The 16,191-nt window shown below is 41.2% G+C and overlaps 1 protein-coding gene across 1 annotated transcript in view; it reads right to left on the bottom strand.

Moving 5' to 3' along the window:
• The window catches only part of SLC1A2 (solute carrier family 1 member 2), a 131,302-nt gene that overhangs the window by 23,127 nt on the left and 91,984 nt on the right, over positions 1–16,191 (bottom strand). Inside the window, exons 6-7 of the mRNA XM_081063279.1 lie at positions 12,751–12,877; positions 4,497–4,730 (exon numbers count right to left, since the gene is read on the bottom strand). Coding sequence (XP_080919405.1) covers positions 4,497–4,730; positions 12,751–12,877 — 361 coding nt within the window. The remainder of the gene's footprint in view (positions 1–4,496; positions 4,731–12,750; positions 12,878–16,191) is intronic.

Genomic DNA, 16,191 nt, shown 5'->3' with positions numbered 1-16,191 from the left:
GTTGGTTCTAGTTTTTGAGATCTACTCAGTACTTCAAGTTCTCTTTCTCCTTTGGTCACTGTTTCCATCTTGGATTAACATTGAAGCCTATTTAATTGCCCACATTAATTGGGCTGTGAGAAAAAAAAAATGTGTCAGAAAAGAATCAGCTGTCAACAGTGAAATGGAATGAGGAATTTTTGAATGGCCCATAATTCCATGCTAGAAATGCTGTTTCCAACAAGATGACTACATGGGTTGTGTCTAGCCCCTGGGAACTGCCCTGAGTTGGGCCTGCTAATTTTGAGAATTCTGGACAAACATGTTAAGCACCACTCCGCCTGAACCAGAGCTTTTAGCGATTCACTGGGGACCCTCACTGACAGTCTAACTCCCTGATAAATGGCCATTGGCCAACTCTACAGTCTCTCCACCGACATAAGACAGAAAAGCATGTATGCAGTAGCTAATCAAACACCCAGTATGGTGTGACTTCACCACCACTCGCTCCAGATGTGGGATGCGAATTCATGACCACATGACCCAGCCTCAAAAGTCAGAACTCCTGACATGTTCACGTATCTTCTAAAACAGGAGACCTGTAAGGACAAGGGTTACTGAATGCCAGAATATTATTTCCGTGTGGGTAGAGGTGCATGGGAGGGTAGGTAGATCGGCTTCAAAGTTTAAGTAACATGGAAAGCAATGCTGAACAGTCAAACTGTCATGGGAGTGCTTTGTGGTCCATTCTCTTGTTTTTTACTTTTCCTATTCAAACCAACAAAGCATATTTTTTTCTCTCTTGCATTTACATTCTTAGTCATAGTTTCTCCTTCTACAAGTCAGAATTAGGGCTCCAGCCAAGCTGGACATAGACACCTGCAGGGTTTGGGTTCTCAGAGAGCAAGAGAGGACCATCAGTTTCAGGGAAATTAAATGAAATGCAGAACCAAGGAAATGGAAGCTCTAAAATCAGGGTCACCTAAATCTGCATTTTATCAAATGCTAATGGGCCAAAAAGGTCCTACTACAACCTTAGGGAAGCCAGAGTCACCTTACAGAACATTCTTTGTGCTATCAGGTCAGGGGTCTGTCTCACACCTCCTCCTTGGTCTTAGGTTGGTTGAAGAAATGAATGTCTGGAGAACTCTCATTACTAAAACTTTATAAACCCAAGGAAGAAGTTGGGGTCTGGCCTCCTTCGTATGCGGGGATGCAGTCATAACTGGCTGGCTGCCCCAGATTTTTCAATGAGAATTTAGTGTCCCTTTATTCCTCTCGCCCTTCCCTGCCCTTTCCTAGGACCTGCCCTTTGAAGGGTTGCCAGGACACCATGCCTTTGTAGTTTCTGGCCGGGATTCTCCATGGTCTGAAGCTAAGGACAGTTCTCTGGGAGGACTGGAATATGTTAATTTTTATTATTGTATCCATCTTCCCTAAATGTCATCAAAGTGGTCTTTAAACAATTAAATAGATTGGGGGAAATAATTGATAAGGCAGGAAAATATCCTCAGTTTCTATATTGACCATGCTTTATGTCTTAAACATCCATATACACCCAACCAATTCAAACTGGGACTTCAGCATTTTAACTCTTTCTTTTCCTTCCCTCATTCTGACGTTGTTCTTTTTTTGACTCCTGCCTCAATGGCCATATGACCGTCTCCAAATGCTGCTAATAATAACTACCAGATACTTGAGATTCTTTTTATTTTTTTCCAGATGAGCTTTAATAGCATGCACTGAAGTCAGAGGGAGGCAGAGAGGTGTGTCCTAGGCTATTTCCCCTTCATTTGCCTCCCTAACACCAGCCTTGGTGCCTACTGAGAAAAGGAGGTCAACCCCTCTCCACAGCCCCATTCAGTACAAGGTCAAAGGAGGTAGAATGGATATTTAGCTGGCTGTCGTGGGGCTTTGCATTTTTTCCCTCAAGTCTTGATTGCACAGTTATTTCTTAGTACGTGACTCCTGCCACATTGACTTTTTTTCTTAAGCTTTTTTCTTTTTTAATAAAAAAAAAATTCCACATTTTAACTGAAGATTAAAACCACTTTTTTTTTCTTCTTCAAATGAAATACAGGGTAAAGAGGAGAAATGGGCCTAACATTTGTGACCTTGATCAAAAAACACGAGCATTTGTCTGATTTAAACACGAATTTAGGCCATCTGTATGCCTTTAAGATTTACCTTGTCTATAAAGGTATTAGGATACTTACATACTTATTCAAAGAAAAGAAAATAAAAATATTTTTGAAATAGTTTAAAGATCAAAACCATAAAGGTATTGGAAGAAAATGTAAAGTAATATTTTATAATCTTTCATGATATTCCTGAGCAAAATCAAAATTCTAAATACTAAAGGAAAATACTGACAGCTTCAACAACGTACAAATTAAAAACCTCTAATGGCAAAAGGTATTATAAATGTTTAAGACAAATGTGAAGTAGAGAGGGACATTATTTTTAACATGTGATGCATGAGATAATATTTTGATACATGAAGAAAGCTGAGAACTAATCAGGAAAGGATGAACACCCCGACAGGAAATTCAGATCACACACGTTCACAGGGTGGGGAAGGAAAGGGCAGGATGGTCAATAAGAAGACAAAAGGATGCTTTCACTCACTCATAATCAAAGCAATGAAAGTTCAGTGAGATCACTTTTCACCACTCAGACTGGAAAGTATTAAAGTGACTGATAATAACCAGTGCTGGTGAGTAGGTGGTGAAAGGCCCATCTCATACCCACACAGTGGGGACTTAAACCAATGTACTTTCCTGAATAGTAACCTGGTGATGCGTTTGAGAACTGCCAATGTGCTTACCATTGGATTCAGAAATTCCACTTCTAGAAATGTATCCTGAGGGGACCATCAGACAAACTTGCAGAGACATATTTACAAGGATGCTTGTCACAGCTCTGCTTCACAGACATTTTTTAAATGTACATCACGGGGTGGAGATGGGAGTTGTACTGCAGTACACATGCCGTATTATACAGTTTTAAAAATACAAAGATCTGTATTGACAGATATAACTTTTATGATATGTTGATCCATGAAAAATAGCAGTTTACAATATCTTTACATAGTGAGAACTGGACAGATATGTAACTGCAAAGATGAACTAAAAGGTTACTATCAATTATCACTGGGTGATAGAATAACAGGTGATGTTCATTTCCTTCTTCAAAATTTTGTTTGCCGTCTGAATTTTTTCACAATGAGTAAATACCACGTTCATAATCAGAAAACAAAAATAAAACTACACATAATTGTTTTTATGTTTGGAGGGAAAAAAAGGTTTACTTTTTTGCTATAGAGAGAGGATCTTTGTGGACAGAGATACTTAGCCATAGGAAATTGATAGGCCCAAAAAAGGAAAAAGCAAATTTTGGAGTGTTTCTCTTCCCCTTGGGAAACTGAATGCAGCGTCTTGATTCCCAGAACTGCATACATTTCAGATTTTTTCTGAAACCCCACATTCTACTAGTATCAAATTCTCAATCGTTTGCAAGATGGAAATGTAATTTGGCTTCCCCAGGCAGTCACCACTATTTGCCTGTTAGGTTACTTAAGCAAAACCTGACTGCCTGCTCAGTCGCCTTGGAAGAGCAGTCACCCTGCGTCACGGAATAGCTACCTCGCTGGCAGTGCATGGTCACAGGCTCTGTGACTCCAGAGGTAACGCTGAGCTAAGGGTCTGCTTGCCTCCCTACTTGATGACCTCAGTCTTAGTCTGTGACTCAAGGGTATGTGGGCAGAAATACGAATAACTATTGCAGGCTGAAAAAAATAAAACTCTTTTAGTCTTTGAAATTAGAAATTGCTGGGCATTGCTTAGGTATTTGTTTTTGTTTGTTTGTTTTTGCTACATTCAGTCCAAGGTAATATCAAAAAAAAAAAAAATGTTTTTCTCTGCATATCTCTGGAGTCCTTGTTGGTTTCTGGGGCACCAGAACTAGGTAGTGAAGAAGGAACTGACTCCCAATCAATGTCAAGTCAAATCAACGAGGCAGAATGTTCCAGTAGAGGTTCATGCAAAGATTGACTCATTGCTGGTTTCCTTGAAAAATCTCACCTCATATACCATTTTCCCTGTAAAACTCATTCTCCTACTTTTGAAACATTACTACAATAGACTGCTATTTTGTCATAGCACTTTTCAAATCACCGGTAGGAGACTTTCTTAAATAGGATAACATCCTGTTGTACCATTTTGGAAAACATTTAAAACTAAACTAAACTAATGCTGTATGTGGCAAATGAGGCACGTAAATTTGAGATTGTATTTCCAACACAGTTGCGTACCAGCAAAAATGTTCATCAGAAACATCAGAAGTTCCTAGAAGGAACCAAATACACAAAGGATTCACCTTTTTCAAAAATATTTTAATAATACGTGAAAAGTGTTCTCATTGAACTTTGTGACTGGAGGACTTTGAAAAAGAGGAAGTGGCAAAGAGAGTAAAAGAGTAAGCAGAGAGAAAGAAAGGTAATTTCTTGTGTCCTCTACCTGGAAGCCGTCCCCAGAGCCGTGATCCAAGCTTGGAAAATGCCAGCAAAAAAGGAGAAAGGGTTTTTCCTGGTCACTAGAAAGTAAATCAAGGGGAGGAAAATGCCCCCATGGATGATGAGACCTACAATCACTGTGACCATGTACATCCCCAGTTGCCGAGCAACCACTTCTAAGTCCTTGATTGCAATGATCTTCCCACAGATTAGGCAGGCAATACCCAGGGGAGAGTACCTGAAAAACACAAAAGAAAAAAAAAAAAGAAAGAAAAAAGCATTGAAGTAATCATTATGGGATTCAGCACTTAAATCTGGGTCCTACTACATTACTGCACCCTGATGAAAACCCTTTGCATTTCTGTACGAAGAGTTTTGCTGAAAGATGGCCATCAGATCCAGTAGATGCTACATTTTCCTTCAGTCTAACTGCATTATCCGAGATCTGTCCCAGGTATCTGGTGGCCCCTGCTCTGATAAAAAATCCAAAGGCAAATTTTGTTGTACGGGGATTTTTAGGAATAGGGCACACAAGCTTTACCACCTCTTAGGCAAGCACCAAGTTAAGTCTTTGAGAATCTTGTTTTGTCTTTTCACAGTTCCTTCGTTGAAAATTGGGAACAAATTTTGAGTTTTTCAGAAGACTCATTAGAGTTTCACCAAACTATGAACTGGTATTTTGTAAACTTGCTTTGTTTTCGTGTTGGAAGACAGGAAATATATTTAAAAGGAGAGAGAAAGAGAGAGAGAGAGAGAGAGAGAGAGAGAGAGAGAGAGAGAGAGAGAGAGAGAGAGAGAAGAAAATAAGAAAACCATACGAGCCAAAGAGTACATTTAGAGAAATGTGGTTTTATCACTTCTAAGTCTGAAAGTATTTCCTTCCATACTTACTCTAACAGTAATGCTGTCTCTCTAATGAAGAGCTCCCCACACATCGCCTTATTTCTTACCATAATCCTAAAATCTAGGCATCATTATTCCTATTTGGCAAATGAGAAAATTGAGGTTGGGAAAAAATTAAATAACTGGCTCAAGACGACAAAAGCAGTCAAAGGAGAACAATCTGAGAACTGTAAAACTCCATGACTGTTTTTTTTCCTCCCTTACCAAGGCAAACCACTTCCCTTTAATTAGCAATTGCACCTCTTCGTTGCTAAGCAGACAATTTAACATATACCAATTTATCCTATATAAACTTATTTTATATTTCCATATTATTATTATTTTATAGAGAGCTTGGAAACAATTTACTGTTGTCCTCACTCTTGAGTAAGCTAACCACATTCTCTCTCATCTCAAGTGTATTTTTTGCATGTTTGGCAACATCCCTTTTTTATTGCCCAATCTGGTGTTGTTGGAGCATGAACTTGTTCAGCCTATGACACTTTCTGACTGAAATGAAAACGTTTGTGAAAAGCTTGATACTTTTTTGAGAATTATGAATGTAGTTCAGAGAATGACTATGGAGAAAATGAAATCCCAGGATAAGGCTCCCAAGAGGAATAAGGGAGTCAGGAAAGGGAGAGGGCACCTGTGCCAGATTTGTTTTTGTTGTTTTGTTTTGCAATTGTGCCTGAAACAAGCCCTTCCCAGGCTAAAAAAACTATGAGGAGTATATGAGAGTCCTGAATATACAATTACATAAGACAGAGAGATTGTCCAGCCACTTACCAGCTGTATGACCTTGGTTAGTGACTTATTCCCATTTTACAGATGTGCAAATCAAGGCTTAGAGAGGCCAACCCCATTCTTGTGGGGTTGCTGCCAGGATTACATTTTTGAGCATGTATATGCACTGTCAGCCATCCTTCCCCCATCCCTCTTAGCACTATTACTTCTCTGGCTCCTGACAAAGGAATCCTTGTATGTTCTGTTTTCATACATGTATCCCACGTCCTCTCATCATCCATGCTTAAGAAGTCAAGTCTGAGTTAATGAGGCTTTCTAAAACATTTCACAAGCTGCTGCCACCCAATTGCAAAATATTTTCTCAAGAAGAAACTTCTCCTGAAAGGGGTGATTTGTAACTGACACTAATTAGTTAGAACATTAGCATAGCTGCTCTCATCCTGATGAGGTACCTAGTCTGTCGACTCCTCTTCTCCTTTCCCTAGGGCGAAGGCTGGCCGATGCTTAAGGACTACTTCCACAGGCATTAGGGAGTCATGTCATTAAACCCTTGGCTTTCCGCCATTTCACGTTTTCCTGGTGGGCCTGTAGTCACAACACGTCATACAGATCAGTGGGGTAGTCTCAGGGACCAGCAATTTGTTCCGTGGGATTGTAAATAACTGAGCAGAATGCAGCTTCCGATAAAGCCAACAAAACATTTATCTTCATATGCTGAGAGATTAATTCTTTCCGAAGCACCAATCACCCTTTCAAGATATCCAGAAAAATACAAATAAGAGCTGTTTGGGGTGCCGTCCAATTTTCCTGCTCTTTTGGGACAAGCAATTGGTAAAATGGAGAGAAAATGTTTCCAAGTCTCTTTGCCAAACAAGACCAGCTATGAAGTTCCTCTGGAGAACACATATGAACCAGAGCCAAATGGATAAGAGAGAGGTTAACAGGTTACCTCAGAGCACTCAGCTGGCTGGGAGAAACCTGAGTTCCCACTGTTAATGGAGAGGGTTAGTCAAAGGCCAGAGGTAGAGTGTTAGGGGAAATCAATATGGCAAGCAGGGGCTCTAGTTAACCCAAACAACTTTGTTTCTGGAACTAGAATGAGCATTAATCAGGAGGAGGAAAGAGTCTTTGTTCTATGATGTCTTTTAGGGCCATGACTTTCTTCCACCTGTTTTCAAAACAAGTAACTTACGCCTCCACTCAGAAGCTGAGTTCCTGCATTTCCATATCACTTAATTATCTCATTGAAAATGACACTCCATGGAAAAGAAAGGGCAACTAAACAGGGTCCAAGGTCACCACTCAAAGCTTCTGAGCTGAAACAAACAATCAAAGACATCAAGCAAAGTGCACGAAGAGGCTCAGGGCTCCAGTGAGCGTTCTGAAGCCAAATGATGCCCAGCAATTGTTGGACCAGTTTTTAAATTAAAAGGACAGGACTATAGAGTTAGGGGGAGGGAATGTCTTCTGTGTTCCTTTTAGACTGGTCGTATCCTCAGCTCTGTACTGTTTTCAAAGCCACTGATTCACCCAGGGCTGGACTGTCAACCCTTTTTCGTACTGTTGAATCATCTCTTCTTGCCTCCACCTACTTTGTACCTCAGTGTTTGTCACGCTAAGGTTCCCACCAAGATGCCCCTCTTAGGTCTGTTCTCTACTCCACAAACTCAAACTCATACCCAGCACTTAACATGCCCAGACCTCAGCTGGTGTTTCTATGTATTCAGACACCTGCTTCAGAATCAGCGGGCATGCCCGGTAACAATATGGATTCCCTGGGCCCACCACATACCTATCAAGTTAGAATTTCCAGTAGTTGGCTGTGGGGCATTTATATTTTAAATACGTTCCCCAGGGAATTCTGACATGTTTGGAAAACCAGTGTTTTAAGGATTAAAATCTGATCGGCATCTGACGAAAGGCAGACATGACTTGGCTAGCCTTTGGAAACCATTTCCTTCAGCTCCAATCTATTCAAGGCCTTTGGTGTTAAAACCATGAAAGTAATTTATTCAGGACTTCCAGGCACAGGACGATGATGGGCCAGACACCTGGAGTGGAGGTCAGTGGAGGGACTTTCTCAGTCCTTCCATAAAGCCATCCTGGTTCTGTCCCATACATTTCCAATAGCAACGCCAGTCTGCTGGTTTGGGACGGATGCCAAGAGAACTCAGAATTGGAAGAGTCTATCCACTAAAAAAGAGTTAAAGATACATTCCAGTTACTTAAAGTTGCTGTCTGTACTCAGGCTTAGGAAGTAACGCAAATCCCACTTTGTCCAATCCATCTTGGAAGAGGTATTCTGGCTATCCAAGGAGTGACTTTTGCTGAGAGTTATATTATGTGGATTAGAACTTTTCATCAGGCTAGAATAAAAATCAGTTTGTAGAGCCTCCAGGCTCCTAACCCTCCAAGGACTTCCTTTTACAAGCAAATAAAACCCCAACTCTTCACAGTGACCTACAGGGCCCTGTGGGACATGTCCACCTCTCCAACTTCACCGCTTTCCACACCCCCATACCACCCAACCATTTTCCAGCCACTCCAGACCTTCCTTCTGACCCTCAAAAAACGTTCACTTGCTGTTTGCTCCCCCTGGAAAATTCTCCTCTTGGTTCTTCATAGAGCTGCCTCCCATTCATGCTTTAGGTTTTCATCAAAAGCCATTGCACCCGGCCACCCCCACCAAAAAGGTCACTTTCCCCGACAGCCCGCCCTGAATCTTCCTGGTAGAGTTCATTCCTTACTTCCATCCCCCTACCACTCTCTATGCTGTTTCCCTGTTTATTGACCTTGTAGCACTGGTTACTATCTGAATTCTTATTTGCTTCCTTTTACTTTTTTCCTTTCTCCTTTCAGTAGAATGTAAGCTCCACAAGGGTCTTATTCACCATTATGTCACCAGTGCCAAAAATTGTTGTTGGCATTAAAGAAATGCTCAAGAAATGTTTGTGGAGTGAAAGAATGGATGAATGAATAAATGGATGGATGGATGGATGGATAGATGGATGGATGGATGGATGGAAGGATGGTTATGGTGGGTTTACTGGGAGGGAGAATTGAAAGAGTGAGCAGAGGTTTCACTTCTCACTTTATGTTTCTATAGTGATGATATTATAAGTGTTACTTTCTGTTTAGGTATTTAAGATTAAAAATATTTTAAATAACTTTGCAGAAAATGAGGATATGAAAATCACACTGAAATGAACAGTCTCTCTCTCTCTCTCTCTCTCTCTCTCTCTCTCTCTCTCTCTCTCTCTCTCTCTCTCTTTCAAATTAGAGGGCCTTGCAGGCTCTTTAAAGAATTCATGAACATAAAGAAACAAATCAAAAAGGACACATTATTTTACTAGCATCCTTTCCGTGATTTGAAAGTACAATAAAGAAATCATTACTCATGATAGTAATGGTAACCACAACTTAACAACAATAATACTAGTTCCTACAAAGTGTTTGGAAACACAGACATAGAAATCCCCAGAACAGAGGAAATACTCCACACCTGTTGGTCACAATTTCACTTATTTCTCGCAGCAATTCCATGATGTGGATTCTGTAATCAATCAATTTTACAGATCAGGACGTGGGGTTTAGAGTGTGTCTAACTTGCCTCAAGTCACACAGCTAGTAATAGGAGATCCTAGATCCAATCCAGTCTGAAGTCAGACAGAAGTTGAGTTAGGTACCACTTTCATACGACCCCCATTACTTCGGCTTTACAACACTGGGCAAGCTAACTTCTGTGCTCTTCTGGAAAATGGGGCTAACAAAAGTACCTATTTTTGCTAGGTATTACTGTAAAAAATAAATGTGAGTTAATGCATGTGAAGTAACTGGAATAGTATTAAGCATAATGCAGGAATGTGGCTAAGTTTTAGTTATGATTTAATGATTGTCATAATAATAATAATAATTACCTTCTCAGTAATAAATAAGTACAGTACAGTAATCAAAATAGTGTGGAGCATATAGCAAGAACTTAATAACTCTAAGTTATAATTTAATAATAATTATTAGAATACTAGTAATCTCCTCAATATTACATTTTGTTATTATTAGTATTCTTACTACCACACAGTGGGGAATACTCAAGGACTCTTGACTCTTTAAGCTTTGAGGGGGTCAGTTAAAGAGTGGCTGCTTGTTTTACCCAGAACTTTTTCACACATTTGATAACAAGGCAGCTAAAGAATGAAAGAAATGTGTAGGATTGGCATCTTAGGTCATGGAACACCCTCCTCCTGACTGCCTGCCTCGATGAGATAACTGAACAGCTGTCAGAAATCATTCCATAGAGCTGACTTCTGACTCACAATTGCTCTTCATCTCCTGGGATATGATGCGCAATCTTCAGGAGTGATGGTTTCTGTGACTGGGATACTTCTTGATCCAGCCCACCCTCCATCCCTGAGAAGAAAGGCTACATTTTATCCCATGACTCATCTATTTCCTAGAAGATTCCCTTTCTTTCAAGGGCTCCGTGGAAATGACGTTGGTTCAGATGAAGGAGGGAGCTTTCATACATTGCCCACATTATTGGCATCATAATACAGAGACATGACCTGCAACAATGCTCACTCTGCTAGAATTTCTAGGAAACAAGAGGCTTATTGTACTTTATGTGTTATCATTTATTAAACTCTCAACAAGCTCAGAATGGGTCTGAAAGACTTTAAAAACTGTTTACAGCATCACATGTGTGTGGCTTTAAATCTCTTCACACAAAAGAAACGTTCAGAAATCTAGCCTTGCCTACAAGTTGAAGAATCAGTGCAATAATCCAAAAGGACACATTATTTTACTAGCATCCTTTCCGTGATTTGAAAGTACAATAAAGAAATGATCTGAACAAGCCAGGTCTATTAAATACGGTTCGTGAACTCATGAGGAACATCTTGATCTGAGACCCTGGGGCCTTCAGCTAGCCCACTCATTCCTGAAGTTTTAGTAAGAATTTACTGCAGGTACATCACCGTGTTCCATTTGGTGGAGATAAAAAAAATAAGTCAAGAACAGAGTTTTGCCCTTGTAAGGTAGGAGTAGGGGCCAAGGGAAAGAAGAAGCGAGAGCGAAGGTAGAATTTCAGGGGAAGGCACCCATACAAGTGGAAGAGGATCAGAGGGGGATTGGGGAAGAAGGGGGCGGGTAGGACTGGGACACACAGACAGGGGGAATTTGTAACCCAGAATTCCTGTGGCAAATAGAAAACAGATGTGGTTTGGTCTAATAATGTTTTTTTGGTTTTTTGGTTTTTTTCCTAGGCAGGCATACTGGACCATCAAAATGGTCTGAAACAAATGCACATAAAAATCTTTCTGTCAGATATGGGACACTACAAGGTTCCAGGGAATGAAGGTGGCACAGCTTCCTTGATGAAGGAGTGAACACGTATGATCCCCTGGGCTACCCAACATTTCAGAACCACTGACCATAAACATTCATGACATGAAGTGGAGACAATGTTGCTTAGACAATTCAAACAAACAAAACCATCCCACCTCCATATACGCCTCAAGGATTTCGACATCAATATGAACTCCAGCTCTTCCTCTTCCTAACTATATAGTCTTAGGCAAGTTAATTCACCTCAGTGAGCCTCGCGGTTGCCTTTTCTGTAAGATGGGAATAATAATCCATCTTTGCAGGGTTGTTGATACTACATTTGATAGGTTTTAAGTACCAATCATGGTTCTTGGAAGATAAAAGAAAAACAATAAATGATAGCGTTTATTGCTATAATGATCATCGTGATATTGAAGAATCAAGATTTAGTGTGTCTAGACCAGTTTTCTCTTCTATAAAACTAGAGGGTGGGGCCAGATTCCCAAGAGCACTTACAGTTCTCATATATTCTCTGTGATTATACTTTTGCTTGCATGGTCTGACAACTGCCTCTTTTTTCTTCTACCTGAGTCATGAGTAACCCAGGTCAAAGCTACATTGCTTTTGGATACCAGAATATTGGAGCAGTGGTTCTTCCACACGTCCTGGGTCATGCCATGCCCCTGGTGTCTTGGGCTTATCGTAGTGTTTCCTGATGCTGCTCAGCTTCAGGAGGACTGATTGGTTTTTCCAGCTTGTCTCTCTGTTTTGTTTGCTTTTTCTTCCAGGGCAGGGAACAGCAAACTCTTTATGTAAAGGGCCAAATAGTAAATATTTTAGGCTTTACAGGCTGCACAGTCTTGGTCAGAACTACTCAACTCTGCTATTTGACCCAAAAGCAATCCTAGACAATACAGGAATAAATAGGTGTGGCTGTGTTCAAGTAAAACTTTCTTTATGGGCACTGAATGTGAATTTCATATAATTTCCGTGTGTTGGGGAATATTATTACTCTTTAGATTTTTTCCCCCAGTAAACATAAATACGCAAAACCCATTCTTAACTCACAGGCCATGCAAAACAAGTGGCAGATAGTATTTGGTCCATGGGCCACAGTTTCCTGGTCCATTTTCTCGGGGAAGCTCCAAAAAAGAGATGTTTATCCCTTTCTCAAAGCCTTTCCAGAGAGACATTGGCATGGTCCACACCCACCCACCCTTTCCTGCTACGAGGTCTCCAGCATTTCCTTGGCACCTCAAGACCTTCTCACACCCTAACCACGAAGAAGGAAGAACAAGCCCACTTACCACATGATCATGATCACTAACTTCATGACTATCTCATTCAGAATGTTGAAGAATTCCACCATCAGCTTGGCCTGCTCTCCCATCTTCCCCATGGTGATGCCAAAAGCAATGAAAAACCCTATCAGACCTGTTGAGTGAATCACATTACACAGAAGGACAAATTACAAAGTATGTGTGTCTTTTCCCTCGTTCGTCACCAGTCCCGATGTGTGGAGCCACACGCTACTCACCTGTTGCCCCAGGAATTAGGCATTCAGAAACAAAAGCATTAGAGGTCACACTGAAAATACCTTTCCCCTGCATAATGATGGCTTCCCTTAACACTTTCCACCTGAGCAAGCTGAACTGTCAGCAGTGCTCGTTCCTTGAAGAAAATGAACTCATTTTCATTCCAAACTAAAAAGTATCCTCTTCTCCCTCCTCCTCACTTAGAACATCATGTATAAACAGATTTTATTAGGACATAGGTAAATGAAAGAAGGCTTGTCGGGACTTGGGGATTAGCATGCGAACTTTGGAGCCAATATTAGAATAGCAGAGACCAATTAGCCGGTAAAGTCTTTGCCAGGGTTATGTCTATATTGGTTTGGTGTTTATCCCAAATTTGGGCATCACTGGTATGTTTCACTCTAGGAAAATCCTAAACGTAAAATAATTTTTCTGTGGCTACATGTCTAATGTGAGAAGGAGGAGAAATCTCGAGAAATCCAATGGAAAGTAAAGAGAAATCCAAAACAGTTGGGAAACCCCAACTGACCCAGTTTATTTGGGTTTAACCTGTTATTTAGTAATGTATCACAACTCTTTTCATGGTCAAAATGATTAGAATGCTTTTTCTTTCAATTGTATTTTTTTTAGGCTCTTAGAACATAGACTTGGTTACTTCCTAGCCCCTCAGCCCTCTTCTTTCATTTAACATCGTTCCACTTCCATCTAAGACTAGCCCCACTTTAGCCTCCAGGATCAGCCCTAACCCCAGGCCAGAAGGATTTGAGGAGCTCTGTCCCCATCTCTTGAAGTCAGCATCAAATTGCACGAGGTGGGTCCTGGACCAACTCCAACACTCAACCTTGGGTCTTGTAATATTTCTGTGTTGGCTCTGGCCTCATTCCCTGCACCTGAGTTTTTAGTCCTGGAAATGTACCCTATCCTTTACTTCCTCCCAGGCCTGGCTTTTCTCTCCTCACCAAACCCCTGCCAGGCTTGGAGTCTCACCCAGACACAACCGGAAGACTGGGTGCACTACTTGGTTAGTAGATGTCCCCAGGGCTGCGCAGGGGCTGTCTGGATTTCTGATTACCAGTCACTGTGTGCCCACCACCCTCCAGGCCCATTACCTTGGGTCTCCAATTCTGAGGACTTGCTTGACTATAAATCAATATTGCTGTCCCCTTGGCTACAGGACTTTGCTGCCCATCTGAGTTTTCCTCTCTGAATTGCAGTATAAGCCAATCTCTCTTCCCTTACTCTCCCTCCTCCTCTTCCCCCTGCCCCCGTCCCAGTTTGGCAGGCCTCATTTCCAGTCACTCTCTTGGATGTCCAGTTTCCTATTGTGTCCAGTTATGCCTGGAGTCTTGAGCTGTATTAGGTAAATCCTAGCATTATAATCTGATAATGGAATAAAAAAAGCGCCCCTTGCAGGGTCAGCAGAAATTGGCCATATCAATGAGTACAAGAGAAAGAGAAATGTTTACAGAAGCAATCTCTCAGAGGAGTTGATTTAAACAGTTGGGATGAGAGTGGAGCCCAGAAATGTTCTGGAGCTTTTCTGGGAGAGAAATAAAGCTTGAGAGAAATAAATGAGGTGGGAAGCCAGAACCAGAGTTTTATCTTTACTTATTGCAACGCTTGACCCTCGGGACTTTCCAAAGCCAAAAACAAAAACAAAAAAAAAAAACACAAAGAAAGCTACCATCTTTGCCTTTGGAAGACCATGGAAAGAACCTTTTTTCAGCTGTGATTTGTAAATGGGAAGTTTCTCAACAGTCTGACTTCCCTTGGCTTTCCAGAGCCTAAAACTGAATTTGGAAACCCAGGTCCAGCTTGTCATTTCCCTCTGTAAATATTGCCTCATTGAACTCACTGGAACAGTGGTGTTTCATTTGAACAAAGCTCTCTTAGACTTGGCCACTGGGGTTGAGAGAGGAGTGAGTTGTGTTGAAACTCCCCAACACAAAGGTCGCATAACTTCCCAGAATTCACCAAGAATTGGGAAACGACCTTGAAAGTCTTCTGAATGATTCACCCCAAAGCTTTGGCCTCATTACTCATGGCTTCAACCTCTTCCAGAGTATAGAGATACCTGTGGAGGCACTTGTACCACAGGGTTTGGGAAACCAAGGGGAGTTGGGAAGATCCTGAAGGATCACAGATATCTGGGCAGTGAGAGACAAGAGCTACTCAAGAGCAGCTACTGAGGATATTTGCAAACTCTTCCTGTCAGAGGAAATCTCCCATTCTCCGCTCTCTCCTTCCTCCTCTTACTTCACACTGATTGTAGACAGTGTTTATTGATATTCCATTGCCTGGCAACCTAGTGGCTCATCTCCTCCCTCACTCTCACTTACCCTAACCTACTTCCTTCCAGGCCAAAAAAGTCCTTCACTGAAGCTTCTGCTTTTCAGTAGCTGAGCAATCCTGCTTCTCTACCTCTTTTGATCGTTCTGGATGAGTAAGAAGTAAGGTTTTCAAACTTAAAACAAACAAACAAAATACCCAGTTAAAATTTGCAGATAAACAATGATTTTTTTTTATAAGTATGTCGCATGCAATATTTGGGACATACACTAAAAAATTACTTGTTGTTTATCTGAAATTCACAGAACTGGGCATTCTGTATTTTATCTGATAATCCTACTAAGGACATGAAACGTATTCAATCTCGTAGATGGCAAAGTAGGAGGACCACTGAGCTAATCCATTTTGAAACAACTCTCACTCAAATCCTTGGAAATCTTGTTTACATGGATCACATACTTCCTCTACCCAGACTCCCCATTTTTCCCAGCTTATGGCCAAATGTCCCTCTTTCTTGTCTTGGGGACACCAGTCCAATACTTGATGGGGGTTATGATGGGGAGTGGACAAGGGGGTGGGTGGAGAGTAAACAGCAAACTGCAGTTACCCACGTGATGGGGAGTCTGTATCCTCAGTGGAAGGTATTTTCTTATTGAGCTCCTCAGCTCTCCACCCACTTTTAATAATGACAGTAGCTCACATGAATTAAGCCCATGGCATGTACCATTGTGTTCCACATGCATGATCTCATGTAATCCTCATAATGACCTACAAGAAAAATGCCAATCCCATCCCCACTTTATAGATGAAGCTCGAGAAGTAGGGCAACTTGCCTCTGATCAAATAACCAGTGAGTGGTCCATAAGGGACCCAAACCTGGTCTACCCATCTAGAGAGCCAAAGAACCTCTGGGATGGCATGCTA

This window comes from Rhinolophus hipposideros (genome assembly GCF_964194185.1).
Source record: "Rhinolophus hipposideros genome assembly, chromosome: 10".
Lineage (NCBI taxonomy): Eukaryota > Metazoa > Chordata > Mammalia > Chiroptera > Rhinolophidae > Rhinolophus > Rhinolophus hipposideros.
The sequence above is the reverse complement of the archived record's forward strand: the minus strand, read 5'-3'. Positions and strand labels throughout refer to the sequence as shown.